General features: G+C 40.0%; 1 protein-coding gene across 4 annotated transcripts in view; it reads right to left on the bottom strand.

The window, feature by feature from the left end:
- Window positions 1–23,548, bottom strand: part of ANKRD31 (ankyrin repeat domain 31) — a 174,520-nt gene that overhangs the window by 102,816 nt on the left and 48,156 nt on the right. For 2 of the 4 annotated variants that reach the window (XM_070571629.1, XM_070571632.1), the window contains exons 1-5: window positions 22,871–23,524; window positions 13,651–13,724; window positions 10,556–10,665; window positions 4,652–4,692; window positions 741–817 (exon numbers count right to left, since the gene is read on the bottom strand). In XM_070571629.1, coding sequence (XP_070427730.1) covers window positions 741–817; window positions 4,652–4,692; window positions 10,556–10,665; window positions 13,651–13,724; window positions 22,871–22,974 — 406 coding nt within the window. In that variant the 5' untranslated portion in view covers window positions 22,975–23,524. Of the gene's footprint in view, window positions 1–740; window positions 818–4,651; window positions 4,693–10,555; window positions 10,666–13,650; window positions 13,725–22,870; window positions 23,525–23,548 lie in introns of those variants that run through there. The other 2 variants (XM_070571630.1, XM_070571633.1) reach the window with 2 other exon arrangements.

Genomic DNA, 23,548 nt, shown 5'->3' with positions numbered 1-23,548 from the left:
TTCAATTTCAGGTATCATGGCCTTGTGTCCTTTTCTTATAATAGAAGGTTTCACTGACCACTGAGAATATTTACTACACTGTCACTGGGAGACACCACAAGAGAAAGACAGCCATCCTCTAATACAGCTGAAACCAAGGTCAATGGCTGTGTGACTCAGTCAACAAACGCATGACATACTTATTAAAAATGCTATGAACGGAGAAAACAAACATCATTTTCAAATTTGAGCCCCAAATTACAAGTCAAAAGAGTAGACACTTGGCGGCTGACCCAGGGGCATAGTGGTTAAGCTCGTGTTCTCTGCTTTGGCAGCCCAGGATTTGCAGGTTCGGATCCCCGGCACAGACCTACATATCGCTCATTAAGTCAGGCTGTGGCAGTGTCCAACAGACAAAATAGAAGAAGGCTGGCAAAGATGTTAGCTCAGCAACAATCTTCCTCAAGCAAAAAGAGGAAGACTGGCAACAGATGTTTGTTCAGGGCCAATCCTCCTCAACAACAACAAAAAAAGAGTAGACACTTGAGTAGTAGGTATTGATTGCACCAGAGCTGCTTCTCATATGGGCAACTTTATGCAGCATGATCCAAGGTGAACAAAAACACTGATTTCCTATGTAAAAATGTATGGAGCAGTTTATAGTAGACCAGCCCAGTCATAAATAAATCCATATCTAACTAAGCCTTCTATTTTAGGAAAAGACAAATTTACTTCATGTAACTCTCCCCATGAAAACATACCTTGAATGTTTTGGTGCTTCAGTGAAAGTTCAGCGTTGGGAAATGACACAGGGAACATTGGACAACCTTTGCTAGCCCTAAAAAATCAGTCAATTAATTAATTAATTAATATAAATTTTAAAATGGAAAGAAAAATACAGTATTTCTCATTCAAATACAACTTAAAATTTTGTTTTCATTTAAAGGAATTTCAAAATAGGACAATTTTTTTGCTACATTATTCCAATTACTTTGACAATTACTACCAACTTGTTAACATTTACATTTCAAGTGGTTGCAAAAATGAAGGAGAGTGCTGAAAAATTAATGGGTGAACTTCAGGAGTATAAAAAAGCTAAACTACATTTCGATCTGAAAGTAACTGTGGAGATGACTGCCCAACAGGGGTGGTCGGGTCAGGGAGAAAAACGGGTCTTAAGGAGCGACGTCAGCATCACGGCAGAGTGAGGTCTCGCAGAAATCTTCCCCTCCAACATACAACGAAGAAACATCCACACTCCAACAGAGGACATCCAAACACAGCACAAAACACATCGGAGAGACCCACGCAGCCACAAGACAGAGGGTGGAGAGGCTGGAGCCCCCTTGGAGGAGGTGGAACAGGGTAAGAGGAATCTTTGCTCCCTTCCCCAAAGACTGCCATCAGGACTGCAGGAGGCCTCCAAGAGGGAAGGAACAGGGCAGGGGACGTTTGTTCAGAGGAACTTCAAGGACTCCCAAGGGCCCTTGCAGCCCAGAGAGAAGCCTTCTACTGGGGTGAAAGCTTTGCCAGGGAGTGACCTTATCAAGCCAAGACCCCAAGAGAGCAGAGTGAGAAAGCCCCGAGAGCATGCAGGAGAAAGCACTCCTCCTCCCACCTGCCCAACGCCCGGCCAGCCCCTGGGATTTTGGCTGAAGGAAGAGGGTTCAGAATATGCAGTCTTGCCCCCACCCAGTGGCAAGAGGCGGCAACTGCAACCAAACAATATCAGGATGCGTAAGAACAGAGCTACTGCCTCTAGCAATATCAAACACTGTATTAGATCTCCAGACCAGAGAGAAAATGACAAGTACCCAGACATCAATCCTGAGGATATAGAAAAATGGGTCTCTGAATCCTCAAATACACTGAAAGTCTGTCACAGTTTTAGATGCAAGTGAAAGTTACCAATCAGAAAATTCTCTGACACTATTTTATCATTCTTGTAGTTCACAGCAGGTTAAAAAAAGGTAGGAAATATTGAAGGGAAGAGTTTGAAAGCAAAATAAGGGTCATGCCTAATCTGCAATTTTGATCATCTATCCTGGGATAATTAAAAATTGACTGAAAGAAAAGCAATCAGTTAACTACCCTTTTTTTGGTCAATCTAATTTATGTACAAATGCAATCAAGATATCTTCCTCCAAAAAAAAAAAAACAAACCTCTCGTTTCAGCTGTTTAAGAGCAGTTTTTATAGACCAGGCACAGCTACTTGAATCCTAAGCAAGAATAATAAATTGAACATTCTCACCTGTCTAATAGAAGTGAACAATATAAGCTATCTTGAAAATGGAAATGAAACTTTATATAGAATAATTTCTATGAGGCAAATGGAAAAGAATACTGAGTTTTTTCCCCTAAAACTTGATTCTCTAAGAAGAACATGCTGATTTAAAACAAAATAAATTCATAGTTTGAGCCAACAGAATTTTTTTCCTTAATTACAAAAGACTACTTAAAACTTAAGCCTGAAACTAGAGCAAACTTTCATCCAAATTATCAAAAAATAGCTATTTATATTAGGCAAGACTACAAACCATGTAAATGTCCAAAAGTAGACAAATGATTAAATGAATTACAGTAAAGTTATAGAGTGAAATATTATGAGGCCATTAAAATTCATATTTTTGACAAATATTAATGACATGAGAAAATAATTATGATAAACTATTACTCAGAATTTAAAAACAGGATAAAAAACTATCTGTTGAATGATTCCAATTTTGTAGAAAACATGAAAAAAATATCTATAGAAAGCCTACAGTAATATGTACCAAAATGTTGACAATAGTTCTCTCTGACCAGGGAGATTATGGATGCTACGTTAGTCTTCTTTAGTCTTCTCTTTTTTCCATTTCTGTAGATGAACTTATATTGCTGATATAATCAGCAAAAGGGTTATTTTAAAATAGTGGTTATCAAACTTTTTGATCTTTAGACCCCTAAACTCTTAAAAATTACTGAGGAACCCAAAGAGATTTTGTTTATGTGGCTTATATTTATTTATATTTACATAGTAGAAATTTAAAATGGAGAAAACTTTTAAAATAATCATTAATTTTCAAAGAACAGTAATAATTCAGTAACATGTTAACATATTTTTATGAAAAATTATTACATTTTCCAAAATGAAAAAAAATTAGTGAGAAAAGTGGCATTGTTTCATACTTTAAAAACAATTTCTTTAATGTATGGTTTAATAGAAGACAGCTGTCATCTCATGTCTGCTGCCGCACTCAGTCTTTTGCCATATGTTGTTTTATTTGAAGCATATAACAAAAACTTTGCCTCAGGTAGATACGCAGTTGGAAAAAGGAAGAGTATTTTAGTAGCCTTTTTGGGAAATTGTGGGTATTCTTTTTTGAGGTCCAACCAAAACTCTAAAAGCAATGACTTCCTTAGTTACTGGAAATGTAGAAACTGAAACAAAATCAACGAACTTTTTGTATTCTGTTACATTATAACCTATTGGGCTAGCTTGCACTTTGAACGGATCTTTCACCTGTGCTTGATACTGTGACATCATGCACCGGTCTTTCAGAAAATACTGATTCACTGAATTATGCAGATCTTCCTTATGTTGATATATTTCCTTATACAATATCAAAAAATCACCTTCATAAATATTACTACTTATCTCACCAGAAAATTTTAAGTAATAGAAAACCAGCAAGGTCAAGTTGGTAGACACACGAGTTTTCCTAAACTCTAATTTTCACTTGAAAGCCTGAATATTTTCATTGGCAACAAATACCATCAGCTGTTTTCCTTGAAGTGACTGGCTTACTTCATTCATTTTCAAGAAAACGTTTGCCATATACCCAAGTGTGAATAACCAGTTTGTCTGTCAGTTATTCTTTCAAGTATTAAAAAAAGTGAAGGTAGTTTTCCTACAATGCTTACAACATAATCAAGTGCACAAGAGCTCTCCCTGAGACAAGTCTCACACTTCAGCACACACGCAAGTACTGCAAGCACACTTCCTACTTCATCACACAGAAAAGCAAAGAGATATGTACTCAAGGTGGAGATTTAATAAACTAACAACTTCTCTGCTTCATCAAATGCATTAAGTGAAAGAGGCTTTTTCCCCCTTTTTCAACTGCTGGCACATGGCAGTGGGAAACTCAGCGACTACCAGCACTGGCACTGCTGCCCCGACCCCTACTGGGGCTCCAGCATTTAACCCACCATTCGCCTCAGCACTTAAGTGCAAATGTCAGTACTGTGAAATAGGCAAATAATGTGTTACAGTATTAGGAAAATAGTTTTGACCTCACAAGATCTTCTAGAAAGAGTCTCAGGGACACCCTGGGGAGTCCACACAACATATTTTGAGAACTATTGTTTTAAAAGAACTGCAAGAATAAAGTCTCTTAGTGTATAACAGTTGTATAAAGTCTAATTCCAATAGCTCTAAAAATTCTTCCTTTATGTTATGCTATAAATCTGTTTTAATAATATTCATAGACAGAGAATTGATTTAATCTGATTCAGTCTTTCTCATGAAATATCTAGAATGTTTGTAAAATAACATACACTTATGGTACTAGACGCAATTATTCAAAAATATACAATGATTCTAAAACTCTTAAGAAACTGAAGACTGATTTTAGATGTGCAAAATGACAAAATCTACAATATAACAAAGACAAACATTAGTATACTTACAGTAACAGAGTTCGATTTTTTTCCATTTCATCTTGAGGTTTCTAGGAAGAAAAACAGCAGTTTTTCCCAAGTGAAGAATGCTAATCCAATGCAACAAGATAAACATTTAAGATCATTCTTATGTTATTCTTTCTTAGTGTCTTTTTTTGGTGTGGTGAAATATATATATAACATAAAATTTATCGTTTTAACCATTTTTTTAAGGTTTTATTTTTTTCCTTTTTCTCTTCAAGGCCCCCCGGTACATAGTTGTATATTCTTAGCTGTGGGTCCCTCGAGGTGTGGCATGTCTGATGCCGCCTCAGCATGGCCTGATGAACGGTGCCATGTCCGTGCCCAGGACTCGAACTGATGAAACACTGGGTGGCCTGCAGCTGAGCGCACAAACTTAACCACTTGGCCACAGGGCTGGCCCCTCGTTTTAACCATTTTTAAATGTACAGTTTTGTGGCATTACATACATTCACACTGATGCAAAACCATCATCATCACCCATCTCTGGAACTTTTTCATCTCCCCCAATGGAAATTCCATACCATGAAACACTAACTCCCCATTCACCCCTCTCCCAGCCGCTAGCATCCACTCTTCTACTTTCTGTCTCTATGAATTTGACTATTCTAAGTACCTCATATAAAAAGAATCTTACAATATTTGCCCTTCTGTGACTGGCTTATTTCACTTAGTATAATGTCTTCAAGGTTCATCCATGCTGTAGCATATATCAGTATTTCCTTCTTTTTCAAGGCTGAATAACATTGCCTTGTATGTATGTACATTTGGTTTATTCGCTCATCTGCTGGTGGACACTTGGGTTGCTTCCACCTTTTGGTTATTGTGAATGCTTCTATGAATGTGGATGTACAAATATATTTTCAAGTCCTTGCTTTCACTTACTTTTGGTGGAATTTCTGGATCATATGGTAATTCTGTGTTTAATTTTTTGAGGAATCAGCATATGATTTTCCACAGTGGCTACATCATTCTACATTTCCCATCAGCAATGAGCAAGAATTTCAACTTTTCCACGTCCTCACCCACACTTGTTATTTTGTTTTTTGATACTAGCCATCCTAATGAGCGCGAGGTGGTATCTCATTGTGGTTTTGATGTGCATTTCCCTAATGACTAAAGATGCTGAACACCTTTTCATTTGTCTAGTGGCCATTTGTATACCTTCGCTGGTGAAATGTCTACTCATGTCCTTTGCCCATTTTTTAATCAGGTTGTTTTTTGTTGTTGAGTTGTAAGAGTCTTTATATATTCTGGATATCAATCCCTTATCAGCCATATGATTTACAAATATTTTCTCCCATTCCTTGGGTTGCCTTTTCACTCTGTTGATAGTGTCCTTTGATACACAAAGATATTTAATTTTCATGAAGTCTAGCTCATCTATTTTTCCTTTAGTTGCCTGTGCTTTCACATGCAAGAAGTCATTGCCAAATTCAGTCATGATACTTTTCCCCTAAATTTTCTTCTAACAGTTTTACAGTTTTCGCTCTTATATTTAGTTTTTTATCCTAACCTCTTTCTATAAAAGAACTGGTGGAACTTAAGTAAAGAGAAAGGGAGTGTTCCTTCTTTTTATTCCTAGTTTTTCCCTTCTCCGAGTTCATGAATCCATAATGGTTCTGATGAGCTATTCTTACCAGGTTCAGAGTTCTAATATTTCCCCTAAAGGACAGAAATTATACAATCTCTGTGTTATGCTGTTAAATGCTAAACAGATTCTGCCTAATTCTCAAGTCATGTGAGAAAATTTGCAGTTGTTGTGTCCCTTTCAAAAAAGATAAAATGCTTTCATTTTAATACTTTACAGCATACTGGCTTTCATCACTTTAAAAGGAATCCTTGCCTTAAATATCTTGTTAGCATCAAGGAAGATCTTAAGCAAAAGATCTCTCTCTGGGGGCCCTCTATGTTTGTTTCTATGATCAATAATAATGCTTTCTGAAAATAAAGCCATTAGCCTGAACTCCCAAGCATTTTTTGATCACTGAAACAGCCATATTAACAAGAAAACTCAAATACTGTGAGCACTTCAATCTTCTCCCATTAATGTTCATTGTTATTTACTAATAATGCATCCTTACATACCTCAAGGTTGTCACATTGTTTCCAAATATATATACTTCCCAAGCAGACTTTATAAAGCTCAGAGGCCCAGAGAGAAGAAAGAATTTCAAGGAGCAAACCTAGAAACTCCCAAGAATTAAACAGGGTATATTTATATACTTACTAGATATTTCTGAGTCTCCACAAAGCAATTTATTCAAATCCGTAATACCCACTTGATTTATCTTACTATAGGACCAGCAACTTTTCCTGTTGAGGGCTAATTATTCACTTAACTCTACCGACATAAGGAAAACACAAAAAACAAGAAAGCAAGTAAGACGGAAGCCTGCTCCCGAGAGCTGACTTTTTTCCTCCTCCATAGGCAGAAATACCACTCAAGAGCTAACGCCTCTGAATATAGTGTGGGATATAGTTCACTCATTCGTTAATTGACAAAATGCAAGGATACACTTCAATCAATTCTTTCTTAAGGGATCTGAATTACTATCTATCCTTTTGATATATGTGACTGCCATTTTTCTCCTGACTCTATACCCCTGTACTTTGACCAGGCCACTAAATTCTACAGTTTTGTTTTCTTTTATCTGTTGAGGGTAGGGTGTAAGAGACTAGAGTTTAAATTAAATGTGTTAATTTGGAGAAGCAGGAAAAGAGGCAAATCTATTTATACATCCATAACCGAAAAACAATCCTCTACCATCTGAGATCATTCTCTTCAACTAAACCATGGACTCCTGGGAGTGGAGTGGAAGAAGCCTGGCCAGCCAGTGACCGCCCTGGCTCTCCACGAGGCACCAGACATCCCACACAAACTACCCTGAAGTCAGCAGAGCAGAATACACGTTCCTGGTATGAAGCATTTTAATCATCTGGATGAGTTACTGGTAACATTTATTTAAAATACCTTTCCCTCAGACTGAGGCACCCAAATTTGGTTATCTATATAAATATTTTTTAATATTTCCAAATATCCAAATGATTGCCTTTTAGAGAGTTTCATATGGTACCATCTCCACATTGCTTCAGTGTTCTTAAATGTTGACATGATCACTTTAAGTTCCTTTCACCAGTATCTAAGAACAACTTAAACACAAAGTGATTTAACCACTGAATGAGAACTGTCTTTACTCTGGCTGAGTCAGGTGCCCAGGCCCTGTTTCCATTCCATTCCTTCCCAAAACATTGCTAAGCAATTGCAACTCTGGGCAAAGACAGCAGTTCTAGGATCCGAAGAATTAAAGCAGGTCAGGATGAGTTAAAGAGTTAGGACAAGGGTCCCAATGGCATTAGCGATCAGCACAGTAGGGAGTCAAGCGGTTCTCTAAGTTTTGAAAAATCACCCTGCATTTGGGTGGTCCAGCTGTTTATGTCCCAGAAAAGTAGCCAGTAAGAGAGAATATGACCTACCTACTGGGGCTTACAAAGACCCTTCAGTATTTATACAATCATGCACCACGTGATGGTATTTCACTCAACAACAGACCACGTATATGACAGTGGTCCCACAAGATTAGTACCACACAACCTAGTTGTGTAGTAGGCTGTAACCATCCAGGTTTGTGTAAGTACACTCTATGACGTTCACACAATGACAAAATCGCCTAACCACGTGTTTCTCAGAACGGATCCCTGTCATTAAGCGACATACAACTGTATACACAATCTCTCCACGAGCTCTGGCCTTGCCAACCACAATCCTTCTTCCATTACACAGTCATCAAACAAGCCTCTGATTGTTCATTTCCCTTTCAAGGTTCTGTTCAATGTTCATTTTAACTAATTTCACCTCTACATACGAATAAGGGTGGAAGGTGGAAGCCACAGAAAGGAGAAGTGAGACTTAACCTGGATTCATAACTCTGAGATGAAGAGTCCCATATTTCAGAACAGGAAGTGGAAGAAGCAGCTTACTGTAATAACCACAGGACTGAATAATCACGATTCCCTGTCAAAGAGTATTTTGCAGATGGTCAAACACTGACTACAGTAAGACCAGTGATACCCCCTGTATTAGTCAGGGTTCTCCTGAGAAACGGAACCAATAGGATACACACATAAACACAAAGAGATTTATTACAAGGAACTGGCTAATGTGATTATGGAAACTAGCAAGTCCAAGTCTGCAGTGTGGCCATCAGGCTCAAGACCCAGGACAGCTGATGGTGCAGATGCAGTCTGAAGGCTGTCTGCTGGAGAGTTCTCTCTTGCTCAGGGAACCTGGTATTTTATTCTATCCAGGCCTTCAACTGGCTGGATGAGGTCCATTCACATTATGGAGAGCACTTTGCTGTACTCAAATCCACTGATTTAATGCTAATCTCATTCAAAAACATCCTCAGAGAAACTCCCAGAGTAACGTCTGACCAACTATCTGGGCACCCCACAGCCCAGGCAAGCTGACACATAAAATTAACTATCATATCTCCTAATTTTGATAGATACCAATGTCTCCAATTACCTTTCCAGACATATTGTTAAACTCTCCAAACAAAATCAAAATCTTTCTAAGGAAAGTTGAAAAACTGCTTGCCATATAGCACATGTAAAGAACAAGGAAAGGTATTGCAAGACCCAACAAAAACGATGAATATGAAAATTTTAAAAGACTGCTATCTGTGTTTTTTAAACTAGCATGATGTATGTCAAACCGAAGATCCTCTATTCCTTCATAGTTTGTCCTTAGTTAAAATAGTCCATCATTTCTAAAACAGTCTGTTTTGAAGTTGAAATATCAATACTGTAGCTGAGTATTAAGGAAGAATTTATTTATAAATCTATTTAGTAATTTTTAAAAATTTATTCAGAAATCAAATTTAAGTTCTAAAACAATGTAGTTTTTTCTTTAAATGACTCTAGGAAAGCACTCTTTCTGGTCTCTCCATTTCTTCATTTGATAAAATCAATTCCTCTCATACAGTTAAATTTCTAAAGGATTATTTTCACAGAATAAATGTAAAGACTGTGAGGGGCTGGCTTGGTAGTGCAGTGGTTAAGTTCATGCACTCCACTTCAGCTGCCCAGGGTTCATGGGTTCAGATCCTGGACACGGACCTACACAGAGCTCATCAAGCCATGCTGTGGCAGCATCCCACATACAAAATAGAGGAAGATTGGCATGGATGATAGCTCAGGGACAAGCTTCCTCAAGTAAAAAGAGGAAGATTGGCAACAGATGTTAGCTCAGGGCCAATCTTCTTCAAACACACACACACACAAAAGTGAAAACAGCAATGTGTGCCAATTTTTTAAACAATATTAATTAAAATTTGCTACAGATGTTTAAACACTTTGGTTATATTATCTAACAAAACAAAGTGGGGCAGGGGAGTGTTAAAGAAGGTATCTATTTTACTACCAATGAATTCCCATGAAGGTGAAAGAGAGGGACAAACATCAAGTACTTCATTTATCCTTCTTATCCTAATTTTACAACAAGCCCATAAACAGCAGACAGCTGATTTACTATCCAATGACAAATCTTTGCAAGATACATTCACTAACTCTTCAAATCTTCTAAGGCAATTGTTTGTAATTATTATACCCTATTTTAACCTTCTATTTCTCTCGCTTACACATCTCTGCCAGAAAGAAAAATACAGGGAAGAAGGGAAATATTTTAACCCCTCCCCCTCCTAAAACAACTGGCTTTCACTAAAGTTGCAGCAAAGAAACAGAATGGCTAAGAAAGGAGAAAAAACTGACTAAGAGAAGAAAGAATAAGCAAAACAACAGACATAAATAATTAATCCTTAGTAATTTGCCACTCTTGGAAACAGCATTTCCAATTTCTAATAAGTATGTATTAATCAATATGCTACACACCTGCAAGACTGCATCCTCACTAAGAACAGGCATCGTCTTATTTGTACTCATTTGCTCTTGTGGATCCTCTCCGAGTTTGAACCCAAGGTGAATCTCCGGAGAAGGTGTGCCTAGAATGAAATACACTCATAAATCATCTGCAACAGTTTTATGGCTCTGCTTTGACAATGACCCAAGGATTTTACAGACACTGCAAAATGTCATTAAAAATCATCTTGTAAATCATAATTTCCTAACACCTCTTTTATGTGTCAAGGTTTTTAAATTATTATCTAGAAAGAAACAAATATACTACACTGAATAAAACAGTACTTGATATTTCTTTGTTTCAGGATGAATGAATGGAAAAGATATGTATAGAAAGTTATATAGATTTAAACCCCACTACAAAGAATACTTTCTTCTTTTTATTTCATTTTAGGTCATTTTAAAAAACTCATAATGCTAGTATATAATTCAGGGAAAGTCAGAGTTTCTGTTTTTAAGATGGCAAATTGAGCCCATATTTTAACTTTTCTTCCCTTTCCAGTTCCTAGAGAGAATCCAAAGAAATGATTAGTTTAAAAAAAAAACAAAACTGAAGCAGCAATGAGAAAAAAAGGAAATATACTCACTATAGATTAGAAGATAGAAATGGATTAAAGGGAAACCAAACATTGGTAAGCAGCTTGTCATTCAACACAGGAAAAGGAGGGCTTCTTCAGAAGTAACTACGTGGATTTCTTCCATCAGAATCCCAGAAAACCACCCAGCTCAGAGCCAATCCCACCAACAAAAGATGGAAGAGGGTAAAGTGGTGGGCAAAGTTTCATACTTCACTGAGCTTGCTGTTTGTACCAAAGAAGCTGAGGATGACCGCTATAGCCAGCTACTCTGTGTAGGAGGAGATCTTCCCTACCAAATATAGAAATGTACTAATCTAAGGTTGTTAAAATATTGCAGGATGGCACATAAGTAGAAATAGTCATACAGATCAATGAAACAAATCAAAAAGTGGGAAACAGATCTATAAATAGCTGAGAATTGAAAATTCATGGTATTTTAAACAGTAGTAACAAGATACGTTATTCAATAGATAGTTTTGGGGCAATTGGTTAGCTACTTGAAAAAATGAAGTTACAGAACTACCTTCCCATATGCCAAAATATTCAAAAGAGCTTAAAGATATAAATGTAAAAACTGTAAATACAATAAATAGGAATAAAGACAAAAGAAAATAGTTGAAGTAGGTAAAATATTTCTAAGTTTGAAAAAAACAAGAAACCCTAAAAGACTGACAGATTTTACGACATAAAAACTTAAAATTTCTGTACAAATATATCATGAACAGCATTAAAACTAGTAACCTGGGTAAAACTATTTGCATATATATGACAAAGTTTTGCTATCCTTAATACATCAAATGCTCTTATAAATCAATAATAAAGTGAGAATAATTAGGAGACATATAAGGCAATTCACACACAAAAAACAACTATGAATGGTCAATATTAAAATATGCCTAACTGTGGTATTTTTCAAAAATGCAAACTAAAATGATCAGATACTTTTTATTTACCAGTTTAGCAAAGACTGAAGATGTCCTGTGTTGGATCTAGAGCAAAAAAGCTATCTTTTTTAGAGGGCGATATATGTCAAGATCTGACATGTACATCCTTTAAAGGGAAATCTAACTTTAGCTAGTTATTCTAAGGAAATAATCAGAAAAGCAGGCAAAGGAGCAAGTATTAGAATATTCATATTTGTTATAGTATTGAGAAACATAAAAATACCAATTTATTAAATAAGGGTATATCATACAATGGAATAATAGGTAGCAATTTGAAAGGTTGAGGTAGATCAATATAACAAGCAAAGAAATCTATGTAATACAATATCAGTTATGAAAAAAGACATACATATCGGCATACAAAAGTCTAGCAGGATATACAAATACTAAACACTACCAATTGTTGGGAGTGGAATTCTGCAGAAGAGTAGGGGATGGAACCTTTCACTTTCTACACTATATAATTCTGTATTTTAAAAACATTTTTTACTTTTAAAAATTATCAAAAATAATCAAGGTCTATCCATTTCGAAAGGGAAAGAAAAAACTTGGTTGGAATATTAAAACAGATGTCTAACTTCTTCCTAGTGGCACTTCACACATCCTAAGAACAGATTCTAGAGACCACTATTACACACTGTCCCTTCCAATTACATGCAGGAAAACCACTCCAAGATGAAACTGTAACTTACCATTGGGGTATCAGGTGAGATGATGTACAGAAAAAGACTCTGAACTATACATAAAAGAAGATCTTCCTGGTGTTTAGGGAAATTTTTCTTCTATTCTACACCTATTTCCAGACATCCTCCACAACAAAAAATGGCTCACAAGAAGAAATCATAAAAGGAAATAACCTCTAATTTAAACAGCTACTGCAGAATTGATCTTTTTGAACAGTGATGATCAATGATAGATTTTTCTAGAAGCACTTAAATTGACATAGAAGTGGACTCAGGACGTATGGAGAATTGGTAAGTGAAAGGCACTTGTTAAAAATATATATACCTAGACATTGTGTGACTACGTTAACTAGACTAACATAATAGACTATGCTAACTAGACTTACTGTGGTGATCATTCCACAATACAAATATTGAATCATTATGTTGTACACCTGAAATTAACATGATGTTATACGTCAATTATACCTCAATTAAAAATTAATTAAATAAAAATATTATACCAAGGGTATTTGTACCTTAATTTCAGTCTGAAATAATCAGATTGGTTGTTAAAAAGTGCTATTTACTTTTGCAGATTGACAGGTTCTAGGATTAAGCTGGAGATGTGGGGAAGAACAGCTATCTGAGTGCCACTTCCAGATCTCTGCAGCCCTCCAGGAGTCGTAAACATCTTCCAGAAGTTACGATCCCATTGCTGTTCTTATACTAATAGACTTAAACCAACTTTAGGGTCTATTACAGATGCTTATAAGAAACTAACTGTGTAAAGTTAAAGAGCAAGTAAGTATAAAAGCAGTTAATGGAATAATAACACTTGAGAAATTAAAGGAACTACTTAGTGAAAAAGAATTCTTTCTCACCTTTGCACGTTCCACTTATACCAGGATGGAAACTGAACTCAGATGTAAGATGTGTGTCTTGATCAAAGAGCAACCTTTCAAATATCAAAAAAGAAGGTACAGATTATTATCATGTTTCCCAAAGAAAGACTAACAATTTAATCATTTCTTATTATACCTAAACTTGCTAAAATTCTTAGTTGCACCACTATTAATATTTCTATGTCAAAGTATTTTTTCAGAAATATATCCTTTAGTTAAAAACTTATCCAAGACGAAAAATAAAGACTTATTCACATGGTCATATTCATTTTTACAAATATTCTGCTGTTTTTGGATACTTGGGATTAAGGGACAAATATCAATATTGCTTTTGAAGGGACATGAAATGAGAAGATGATTTGACGGACCAGTGCTGACGGGTTTTTTCCTTCATGTTTCTCTACACCACAGAGAATCTGAGATTAAAATCCCAGAGTTAAATTTGAGTGTATGTTTTCAGAATACACAATGACAGAATTCCTTTAATTTTTGGATTCACTTCCTACTATGTTTTAGGCAGCACCGAGGTAACAGAGAGAAGACACACAGCTCTCACCAGCAAGAAGCTTCAAATCTAGAGAGGGACACAAAACTAAGAAGTAACAACGATACACCACAGTGAGTATGTTCCTGGGCAAACTTCAGTGTTTATCTTTTCTATTTAAAAAGCCCTTACAGAATTCAAAAACAGGCAAAGCACTTGAACAGACATTTCTCCAAAGAAGATAGAGAAATGGCCATAAGCACATGAAAAGATGCTCAACACTACTAAACATTAGGAAAACGCAAATCAAAACCACAATGAGATATCACTTCACATCAGTTAGGATGGTTACAATCAAAAACAAAAACAGAAAACAACAAGTGTTAGCCAGGAGATGGAGAAATTAGAACTCTTGTGCGCTGCTCATGGGGATGTAAAATGGTGCAGCCACCGTGGAAAACAGTGTGGTGGCTCCTCAACAAATCAGACGCAGAACTACCATTTGATCCGGTCATTTCATTTCAGGGTATGTACACAAAATAACTGAAAGCAAGGACTTGAACAGATATTTGTACACTCATGTTCAGAGAAGCATTATTCACAAGAGCCAAAAGGTGGAGGCAACCCAAGTGTCTATCAACAGATGAGTGGATAAACAAAATCTGGTACACATATACAAGGGATTATTATTTAGCCTTAAAAAGGAAGGAAATACTGACACATGCTACAACATGGATAAACCTTGAAGACATTATACTAAGTGAAATAAGCCAGACACAAAAGGACAAATATTGCCTGATTCCACTATGAGGTACCCAGAGTAGTCAGTTTCACAGACAGTAAGCAGAAGGGTGGGTGCCAGGGGCCGAGGGCAGGGAGGAATGGGGAGTTAGTGTTTAACGCGAACAGTGTATCAGTTGGGGAAGATGAAGAAGTTCTGGAGATGGACAGTGGTGATGGCTGCACAACAATGTGAATGTACTTAATGCCACTGAACTGTATACTTAAAAATGGTTAAAATTGGGGCCAGCCCCATGGCTGAGTGGTTGAGTTCACGGGCTCCACTTCAGCGGCTTCAGTGGCTGGGGGTTTCACCAGTTCAGATCCTGGGCACGGACATGGCACCACTCATGAAGCCATGCTGAGGCGGCGTCCCACGTACCACAACTAGAAGGAACCACAACTAAAAATACACAAGTATGTACCGGGGGGCTTTGGGGAGAAAAAGGAAAAATAAAATCTTTATTAAAAAATGGTTAAAACGCTAAATCTAATGTTATATATATTTTACCACAATAAAAAATAAAATTTTGAAAAACCTTTCCAGAATCCAAGAATGCACAGTGTACTAAGATGTGAATATATGATTTGGTACTAAGGGGTTTTTTTGTTTACTTACTTGCTCATTTTCTTTCTTACTTTTTCAGGGAAAATTACAATATCAACAAAAAAAGAGACAATAGTATATTCATTATCTAGGTTCAACAATTATAAGTACACAGCCAATATTCTTTCCTCTAGAATCCCTCTGCCATGCTTGCTACCCTCTGCCAGTCTTCCACTGGGTTATTTTGAAGCAAATCCTGGATATCTCATTCCATTTCATCTGGAAATATTTCAGTATGCAACTCTAAAAGATAAGGACTTTCCAAAGATAACTGTAATAATCACACCTTAAAAAAAACCATAATTATCATACTTAAGACAAGCCAATAATTTCTTAATATTATTCAATCTACAGTCTGTAGCAAGCAGCCTCTCAAGTGGCTCCTGGTATTTATGCCTTGTATAAACCCATCCCTTAAGTATGGACTGGATCCAGTGACTCTTCTAAAGAAGAGAATACAGCAAATATGTTGGGATGTTGTTCCTTCCGAGAGTAGGTTACAAAAAGACACTGGCTTCTATCTTGCTCCCCCTCTCTTATTCTCTTGCTTCTCCCCTCTCACGGAAGCCAGGCTGCCATGTTGTGAAATGCCCTGTGGAGAAGCCTAAGTAGCAAGAAACTAAGGGAGGCCTCCACTCAACAGTCAGAGAGGAACCAAGGTCTCAATTCAACAGCCAAAGAGGAACTAAGTCTTACAAGTACTATAGGAGGAAGGGAATCCTTCTCACGAAGCGTTGAGATAAACGCAGCCTTGTGAGTCCCTAAGTCTGACGACCCAGTTAAGCCACTCCTGGACTCCTGACCCATGGAAACTATAAGATAATAAATGTTTATTGTTTTAAGACACTAAGTTTTAGAGTAAGTTGTAATACAGCAATGGAAAACTAATAAACAGATTGTAGTCACATTTCCCCAAATGTCTCTTTTCAGTCATTTTGTTCAAACAGGATCCAAACAAGGTGCATGGCATCCATTTGGTTGCTATGTCTCTTAAGTCTCTCTTTAAATCTATAAATTACTCCTTCCCCCACTCACGCCTTTGCAATTTATTTACTGAAGAAACTGGGTTGATTTTCCTACAGAGTTTCCCACATTTTGGATTTGCTGATTGCATGTCACTTAACATGTTCCTCTGTCCTGTGTATTTCCTGTAAACAGGTTAACAGATCTAGAAGTTTGATCTGATTCAAGTCCAATTTGAGGGGGCATATGTGTACTTCCTTCAGGAGCTAATGAGGTGTGTTGGGAGACGCAGTCGTGTGCATACAGTCTTTCCAGCCCGTCTCAGCCTTGGGCACGGAACGCCTTCTCACCAAGAGATAAAGCATCCTCCCAGCCTGTGCTGGACTTACCACCTCATGTGGGAATCCCTTTCCCCGTTTCAAATGCAGTATGTACCCCTTTGTTCGGTTTAAGCCGATGTGTCATATGGCACCTGGCCAAGCCCACTCCTCTATCTGTCCTCTGTGGGGAGAGGATGAAGTCCTTCATTCTGTGGCACAGGAGGGATGTGCGCAGGCCAATGGCCCCGCATCAGCTGCAGACAGTGACCAGTGGCCATGGGAGACCAATGCCCACTAGTGAAGCTGATTTTGTTGTCTTTTCTGAGTAAAGTGTTGTTCCAGACAGTGCTTAAATGTTGTTTTCTCCTTGGTAACTCCAACACCAAGATGCAGCGGGCAGAAGTATCTGATTTCCACTCCCGGTGATTGGCAACAGATGTCACATGCTCAACAGGAAGGCTGTCACTCTTTTTGTGATTTAGTGGCCACTGATGACCATTGCCTCAGTCTATTCATTATCTTATCAGGAGTATATAAAATGGTGATATTCTACTTTATCACTTTCTTCATTTATTAATGGAAATACATACTAAAACTTTCACTTGTCAACTATATAATTATTCAGTTAAGCTACCTTCTCAGCCATGTCACTTAGGTATAGTTTGCATAGGAAAGGCAAGATAAATGCCTGCTTCTCTTTCTATACTAGTTTGCAGATAGTGAAATAAGTTTTTCTAAAGACCATTATAAACTCATAGATTTAAATACACTGCTGTTACTATTCTCGTCAGTGATCAAATTGTCTTATTTTTAGCTGGTGGGAGCCTCGTCAAAGTGGTTCATGGGTTGTTTGACATGAAACCACTTGTTAGAGCTGAATTCCATCCCTCTAAAATTCATATCTTGCAGCCCTAATTCCAAACGTGACTGCATTTGGAGACAGGGCCTTTAAGGAGGTAATTAAGGTTAAATGAGGCCATAAGGGTGAGGCCCTAATCCAATATGACTGGTGTCCATATAAAAAGAGAGACACACACACACCAGGGATACATGTATATGGAGGAAAGACCATATGAGGACACAGCAAGACGGTGGCCACCTGCAAGCCAAGGAGCAAGCCCTCAGGAGAAAGCAACACCTGCCAGCACCTGGATCTTGGACTTCCAGCCTCCAGAACTTGAAGAAAATAAATTTCTGTTGGTTAAGCCACCCAGTCTATGGTATTTCTGTGGCCACCTGAGCAAACCAATGCACCACTAGTCTTCCCTAGCTTCCCAGGATGAAATATCCCAGGCTCATCTTACACATCTCCTGCCTTAGACCTGGAACTGGTCATTTCTCACGGAGCCTTGGTTCCTCTGAATGGGCTATTATATTCAAAGTACATACTAAACATTATTATTAACAATGTGATTACAGAAAAAAGTTATTTTGTAACTCTTTATGTCCTTAGTGTACACCTTGTTCAGCATGTAGAGCTAAATTCTATGTTTTAAAGGCATTTAAAATAATTCCTTTTTCTGTAATTATGCTACCAAATCAATACATAATTAGGTTCAACTGTTTCATCTTGCTTTTGCTCTTTAGAAATTCTTTTTTATGTAGATTTAATTTTGTTTTGTAATTATAGTTATGTAAACCACTTACATCATTCCAAAGACAAAAGGACAAAACCAGATCTATTCAGAGAAGTCTAGCATCCATCCCTGTGTCCCTTCACTTCGCCCCTTAAAAAGCTCCCAGGGCATACACAGGAAAAATGAATCCTGCCTCTCAGAAAACAAATAACAAGCAAACAACATCTTACTAATCAGCAACTTGAATTTTTCCAGAAGATTAGTAGCAACACCTACCAAGCCACAAAAAGGACTGGATGCATTTTAGGCCAGTTTCCAGAGGGCGGGCTAGGACCAAACTGAGGCCCTCAAAGAGTGCTATTTCAGACACAGGCAACAACTGGCATTCTGATTCTTTGAAAGCCTCGCCTTTTCCAGTCCCAAAGCTCACTGAACCCTTTCTCAGTTCCTAGCAAAAAGACCTTAATAGCTGCAACATTTAAGGATTATTCAGCTATGTGAAACTATATAATGCTTTGCCCATTGGAGATCTCTTCTCTACTAGGATCTGTGCTCCTCATTCCAGTCAAAGCTGGGAGCTTGTGCAGGAAAACCGGCCAGAATGAACTGCAAACAAGTAAGCAATGAAGATGAAGGAAAAAACCAGAAAACAATGGCATTCAGCTCCAGCAATGCTTAGACTTTGACTGTAATGCCATGCTAATAAAAAGAATACTAATTTTAAACCTTGGGCTATGATGTCTGAAAGAATGATGTTTCTATGGCACTGCAGAGAATCATTTTTAAATGAATCAGAGCCAAAAAAAAAAAAAAAGATTGGCCAGCCAAGACAGAGTGAGGCATCTATAGTGTATTTGTCCACTCACTACAACTAAAAACTCTGGTAGAGTATCTTTAAAAACCTACAGGAGTAATCTGAAAAGTAAACAACAGCAGGTAGACTGGGGACTGAAACTGAAATCGACATAACAACCTTGTAATACGTGAGTGCCACAGTTTGTTTTTTGTTTTAATTTTTGGTCCTTTTTTCATCTCCAGCTTTTTTTTTTTTTCGAGGAAGATTAGCCCTGAGCTAACTGCTGCCAATCCTCCTCTTTTTGCTGAGGAAGACTGGCCCTGAGCTAACATCCATGCCCATCTTCCTCTACTTTATACGTGGGATGCCTACCACAGCATGGCTTTTTGCCAAGCAGTGCCATGTCCACACCCGGGATCTGAACCAGCAAACCCAGGCTGCCGAGAAGCAGAACGTGCGAACTTAACCGCTGCACCACCGGGCTGGCCCCTTGTCTCCAGCTTTGATGGAAGGCCTCATCCCAGAAGTGCACAGTGGGCACAGTCAGTAAAAACTCCAGTAGAAAACCCTTATCTTTCTCCAGAAGATTAAGGAAAGGGATCCCTGAACGCCAGTAGGTGTGGGGGGAATCCCTGGGTTTTCTTGTATTTGTCTTCTCTCTTTAGCCTCACAACTCTACTGCTACCAACCATGGCAGCTTTGGCACTTAAAACCCAAGAGAAAACCTGTCTCTCCAGCTGGAGGAACCATACTGTGAAGAATATGGAGAAAATCTCTTTTATTTTCTTCTCTCTCTTAACCCTTTGCCCTGAAGGTGGCCCCCACTGCAGGGAACTGCTCTGCAGTGAGAAGGCTAACACTCAGAGAAATCTAGGTCTTTCTGGTCATATGAACCAGCATGCGGGTATCCACAGGGAAGAGCACATGAGAATCCTGGGGAAAAGAGAGCAGGAAAGAGCAATCACCTAATTCTGTGTACGATCGAACATAAGTTCCAGTCTCAATGCTGAGCTGTCAACATGTGGAGCAGCTTCGAAGAAGGATAACAAAGGCTTAGAGAACTGAACTATGACATTAACTACTGCCCAAGTTCCAGATTAACCCGAGTGCTACATGAGTCAAACTCAAACAGCAGAGCAAAGGCTCTGAAAATTGGACCGATGTAACCACCACTCACAGAAGGCAACACAGAACGTGCAGTCACAACCTAAGCAGGCTCACTGCCTGTCAAAACAAAAATCAACACCTTCCAGAGGATTTTAACACAACCAAGCATCCAAAAAAGAAATATTCAAAATATACAATATAATCCAGAATTACTGCAAAGAACAGGAAAATCTGACAAATTCTTGAGAGAAGAGGTAATTAACAGATGCCAACTCCCCACCCATCATGACCTGATGTTGGAATTACAAGGCAAAGACTTTAAAGCAGTTATCATAATAATTTCCTATGAGATAAAGGTGAACACTCATCAAATGGGTGAAAACACTGGAGTTCTCAGCAGAAAAATAAAAACTGTAAAAGATAAGCCAATGGAAATTTTAGAAGAGAAAAGTATATTTGAAATTAAAACTTCACCAGATGGGCTCAACAACAGAATAGAGATGACAAAGGAAAGATTAAGTGAACCTGAAGATACAGCAATACAAATTACACAGTCTGAAGAATTGAGAGGAAAAAAGGATTTTTTTTTAACGATTTTATTTTTCCTTTTTCTCCCCAAAGCCCCTCCCCCCAGTACATAGTTGAATATTTTTTAGTTGTGTGTCCTTCTAGTTGTGGCATGTGCAACGCCGCCTCAGCACAGCTTGATGAGCAGTGCCATGTCCACGCGCAGGATCTGAACCAGCAAAACCCTGGGCTGCTGAAGCAGAGCACACAAACTTAACCACTCGGCCACGGGGCTGGCCCCCCCCAAAAAATTTTTAATTAATAGAGCCTCAGGGATCTGGGGGACAACATCAAAAAGTCTAACATTCACATCATTTAAAGCCCTGGAAGGAGAGGAGAGAGACTGGTGCAGAAAGAAAATATATGAAGAAATCACAACAGAAAACTTCCCAAGTTTGGTGACAAACACAAATTTACAGATTCAAGAAGATCAGTGAGCCCAGAACAGGAAAAACACAAACAAAATCACGCCCAGACACACCATAATCAAACTGCTAAGTACCAAAGATGGGGGGGGGGGGCAGGAATGAAAGCAGATGAAGTTAAGATGATATATTACATATATGGGAACAATGATTTACATGGGGGAGAGGGGACCTGACTACAAAGGAGCAGCACAAGGGAGTTTTTTCTGGAATGATGGCACTGTTGTGGACCCTGATTGTGCTGGTGGTTGTAAGACTCCAATTAGTCAAAATGCTCCCTGTACACCAACAAGAGCAACTATTACTGTGTGTATATATAAAAGAGCCAAAAACCTGGGTATCATCCTTTACCGCTGCCCTTCCCTCATGCTCCAAATCCTATCAACCATCTCCTGCCAAATTTACTTTGTAGGATTTCTCAGATTTGCCCTTTTCCCTCCATTCCCACTGCTTGCTCCTAGTTGAGCTCTCATAATCCCAGTCTGTTACTACTTTGATGCCAAAACTAACCTCTATAGCCTTGTTTTGCAAAAGGTGACCCCTGCTCTAACAGAACTGACTTTACCCTGGAAACCTGTTAGAAATGCAGCAGTTCAGACCCCACCCTGGAACTCCTGAACTAGAATCCACATTTTAACGGGATTCTGGGGTGATTATAAGGGCACGGAAATTTCAGAAGCCCTGGTCAAGGGCATGCCAGAGCCAACGAAAATCTGATTACTCTGCTCCTCCACTTAACATCTTACAAGCACCCCGCCAGGACACACGCAGGATGTGGGAAGGCTGACACTTCACCCTGCCTTCCTCTCCAGGCTCATCCTTCACCAGTCCCCACCTCGCCATTTCACACTTCCGTGAGACTTAACTGTTTGTACGTCCCAACACACACAAGGCAATGCTTCCTCCCACCGTGCAGTCCCCTTGGCCTAGAAGACCTCCCCTCCTTCACCGGACTAATTCCTGACCCTCCTTCCAGCCTCTATTCGGGAGTCAACCCCAGCAAAGCCTGACGACCACCTAGGTTAAGAGTCCCTCCGCTCCTAACCAGCCTGGGCATCCTTCCATCCCTGGACGCCCCACATCGGACTGCCACGACCTGCTCAGGTGTCTTTCCCGGCCTGGAGGTTTCTCAAAGGCAGGGGCCTCCCCTCTTCTATCTTTCCCTGCATCCAGCAAAGAGGGCTAGCTATGTTCTAGAAACTTTGATGAGCTCAACTACCGGCTTTGGGGATCCTTATGAAACGATCCGTTTCCAGTTTGGAAGTACCCAGTTCCCCCATCACACATTCCTTTCCCGAGAGAAACTACGTTAACCATCTCCTAGACCTGAGCCACGAGCTGCTTGAAGCAAAATGCATCCGGGGAGTCCAGACCCAAGACTTCTCGGCCTGTGCAGAGGGACTCAGGGCCGCGCACTGCACAGCTCACTCTGCCCTAACGGGGGGCTAGGGCGGCGGTCTCGTCCCTTCCCCTGTTCGCCCAGCCCCGGCTGCCCGGCCCCAAGCCTGCCCGCGAGCGCCCGGCCACGCCAGCCCCAGGGCCGCCCGCCGCCAGGCCCGGCCTAACGCGTCACCGTCTCCAGGGCAGCTCCTCTTCCTCCGGGTCGCTCTCCGTCACCGACCCCGCGACCACAGTCTCATCACTGTCCCAGTCCGGGGCCTGGGCGCCTGCCTCCATCGTCGCCGCCCACTCGGCGTCTTCCTATCCTCCTCCTCCAACGCCCCCTTCCCGCGCAGAAGGACGCTCTGAGGGCCGGCGGAAGCGCCGAGCCAGAAAGAACACTCGTGGCCGGAGCCGGCCTCGCACGGCTGGCCGAGGGCGCGACTGCCGCGACGGTCGGCGCCCGGGAGGCGGTCCCGCTGGGCGGTCTCGCCGCGCACCGCACGCAGCCAGCAGGTGGAGCCGCACGTCTGGGCCGCACACCGCCGCAGGAGGAGCCGTATGTCGGGGCTGCACGCCTCACGCCGTCGGCAGAGGAGCCGCACGTCAGGGCCGCGCGCCGCCGCAGGGGGAGCCACACGTCGGGGCCGCACGCCTCACGCCGTCGGCAGAGGAGCCGCACGTCAGGGCCGCGCCCTGCTGCAGGGGGAGCCGCACGTCGGGGCCTCACGCCTCACGCCGTCGGCAGGGGGAGCCGCACGTCGGGGCGACTCGCGCACGCCGCCAGCAGGGGGAGCCGCACGTGGGGGCCGCACGCGCACGCCGCCAGCCGAGGGAGCCGCGCGCCGCACGTCGGGGCCGCGCGCCGTCA

Source organism: Equus przewalskii, chromosome 13, assembly GCF_037783145.1.
Source record: "Equus przewalskii isolate Varuska chromosome 13, EquPr2, whole genome shotgun sequence".
Classification (NCBI taxonomy): domain Eukaryota; kingdom Metazoa; phylum Chordata; class Mammalia; order Perissodactyla; family Equidae; genus Equus; species Equus przewalskii.
This window is presented reverse-complemented; position numbering and strand designations above follow the sequence as displayed.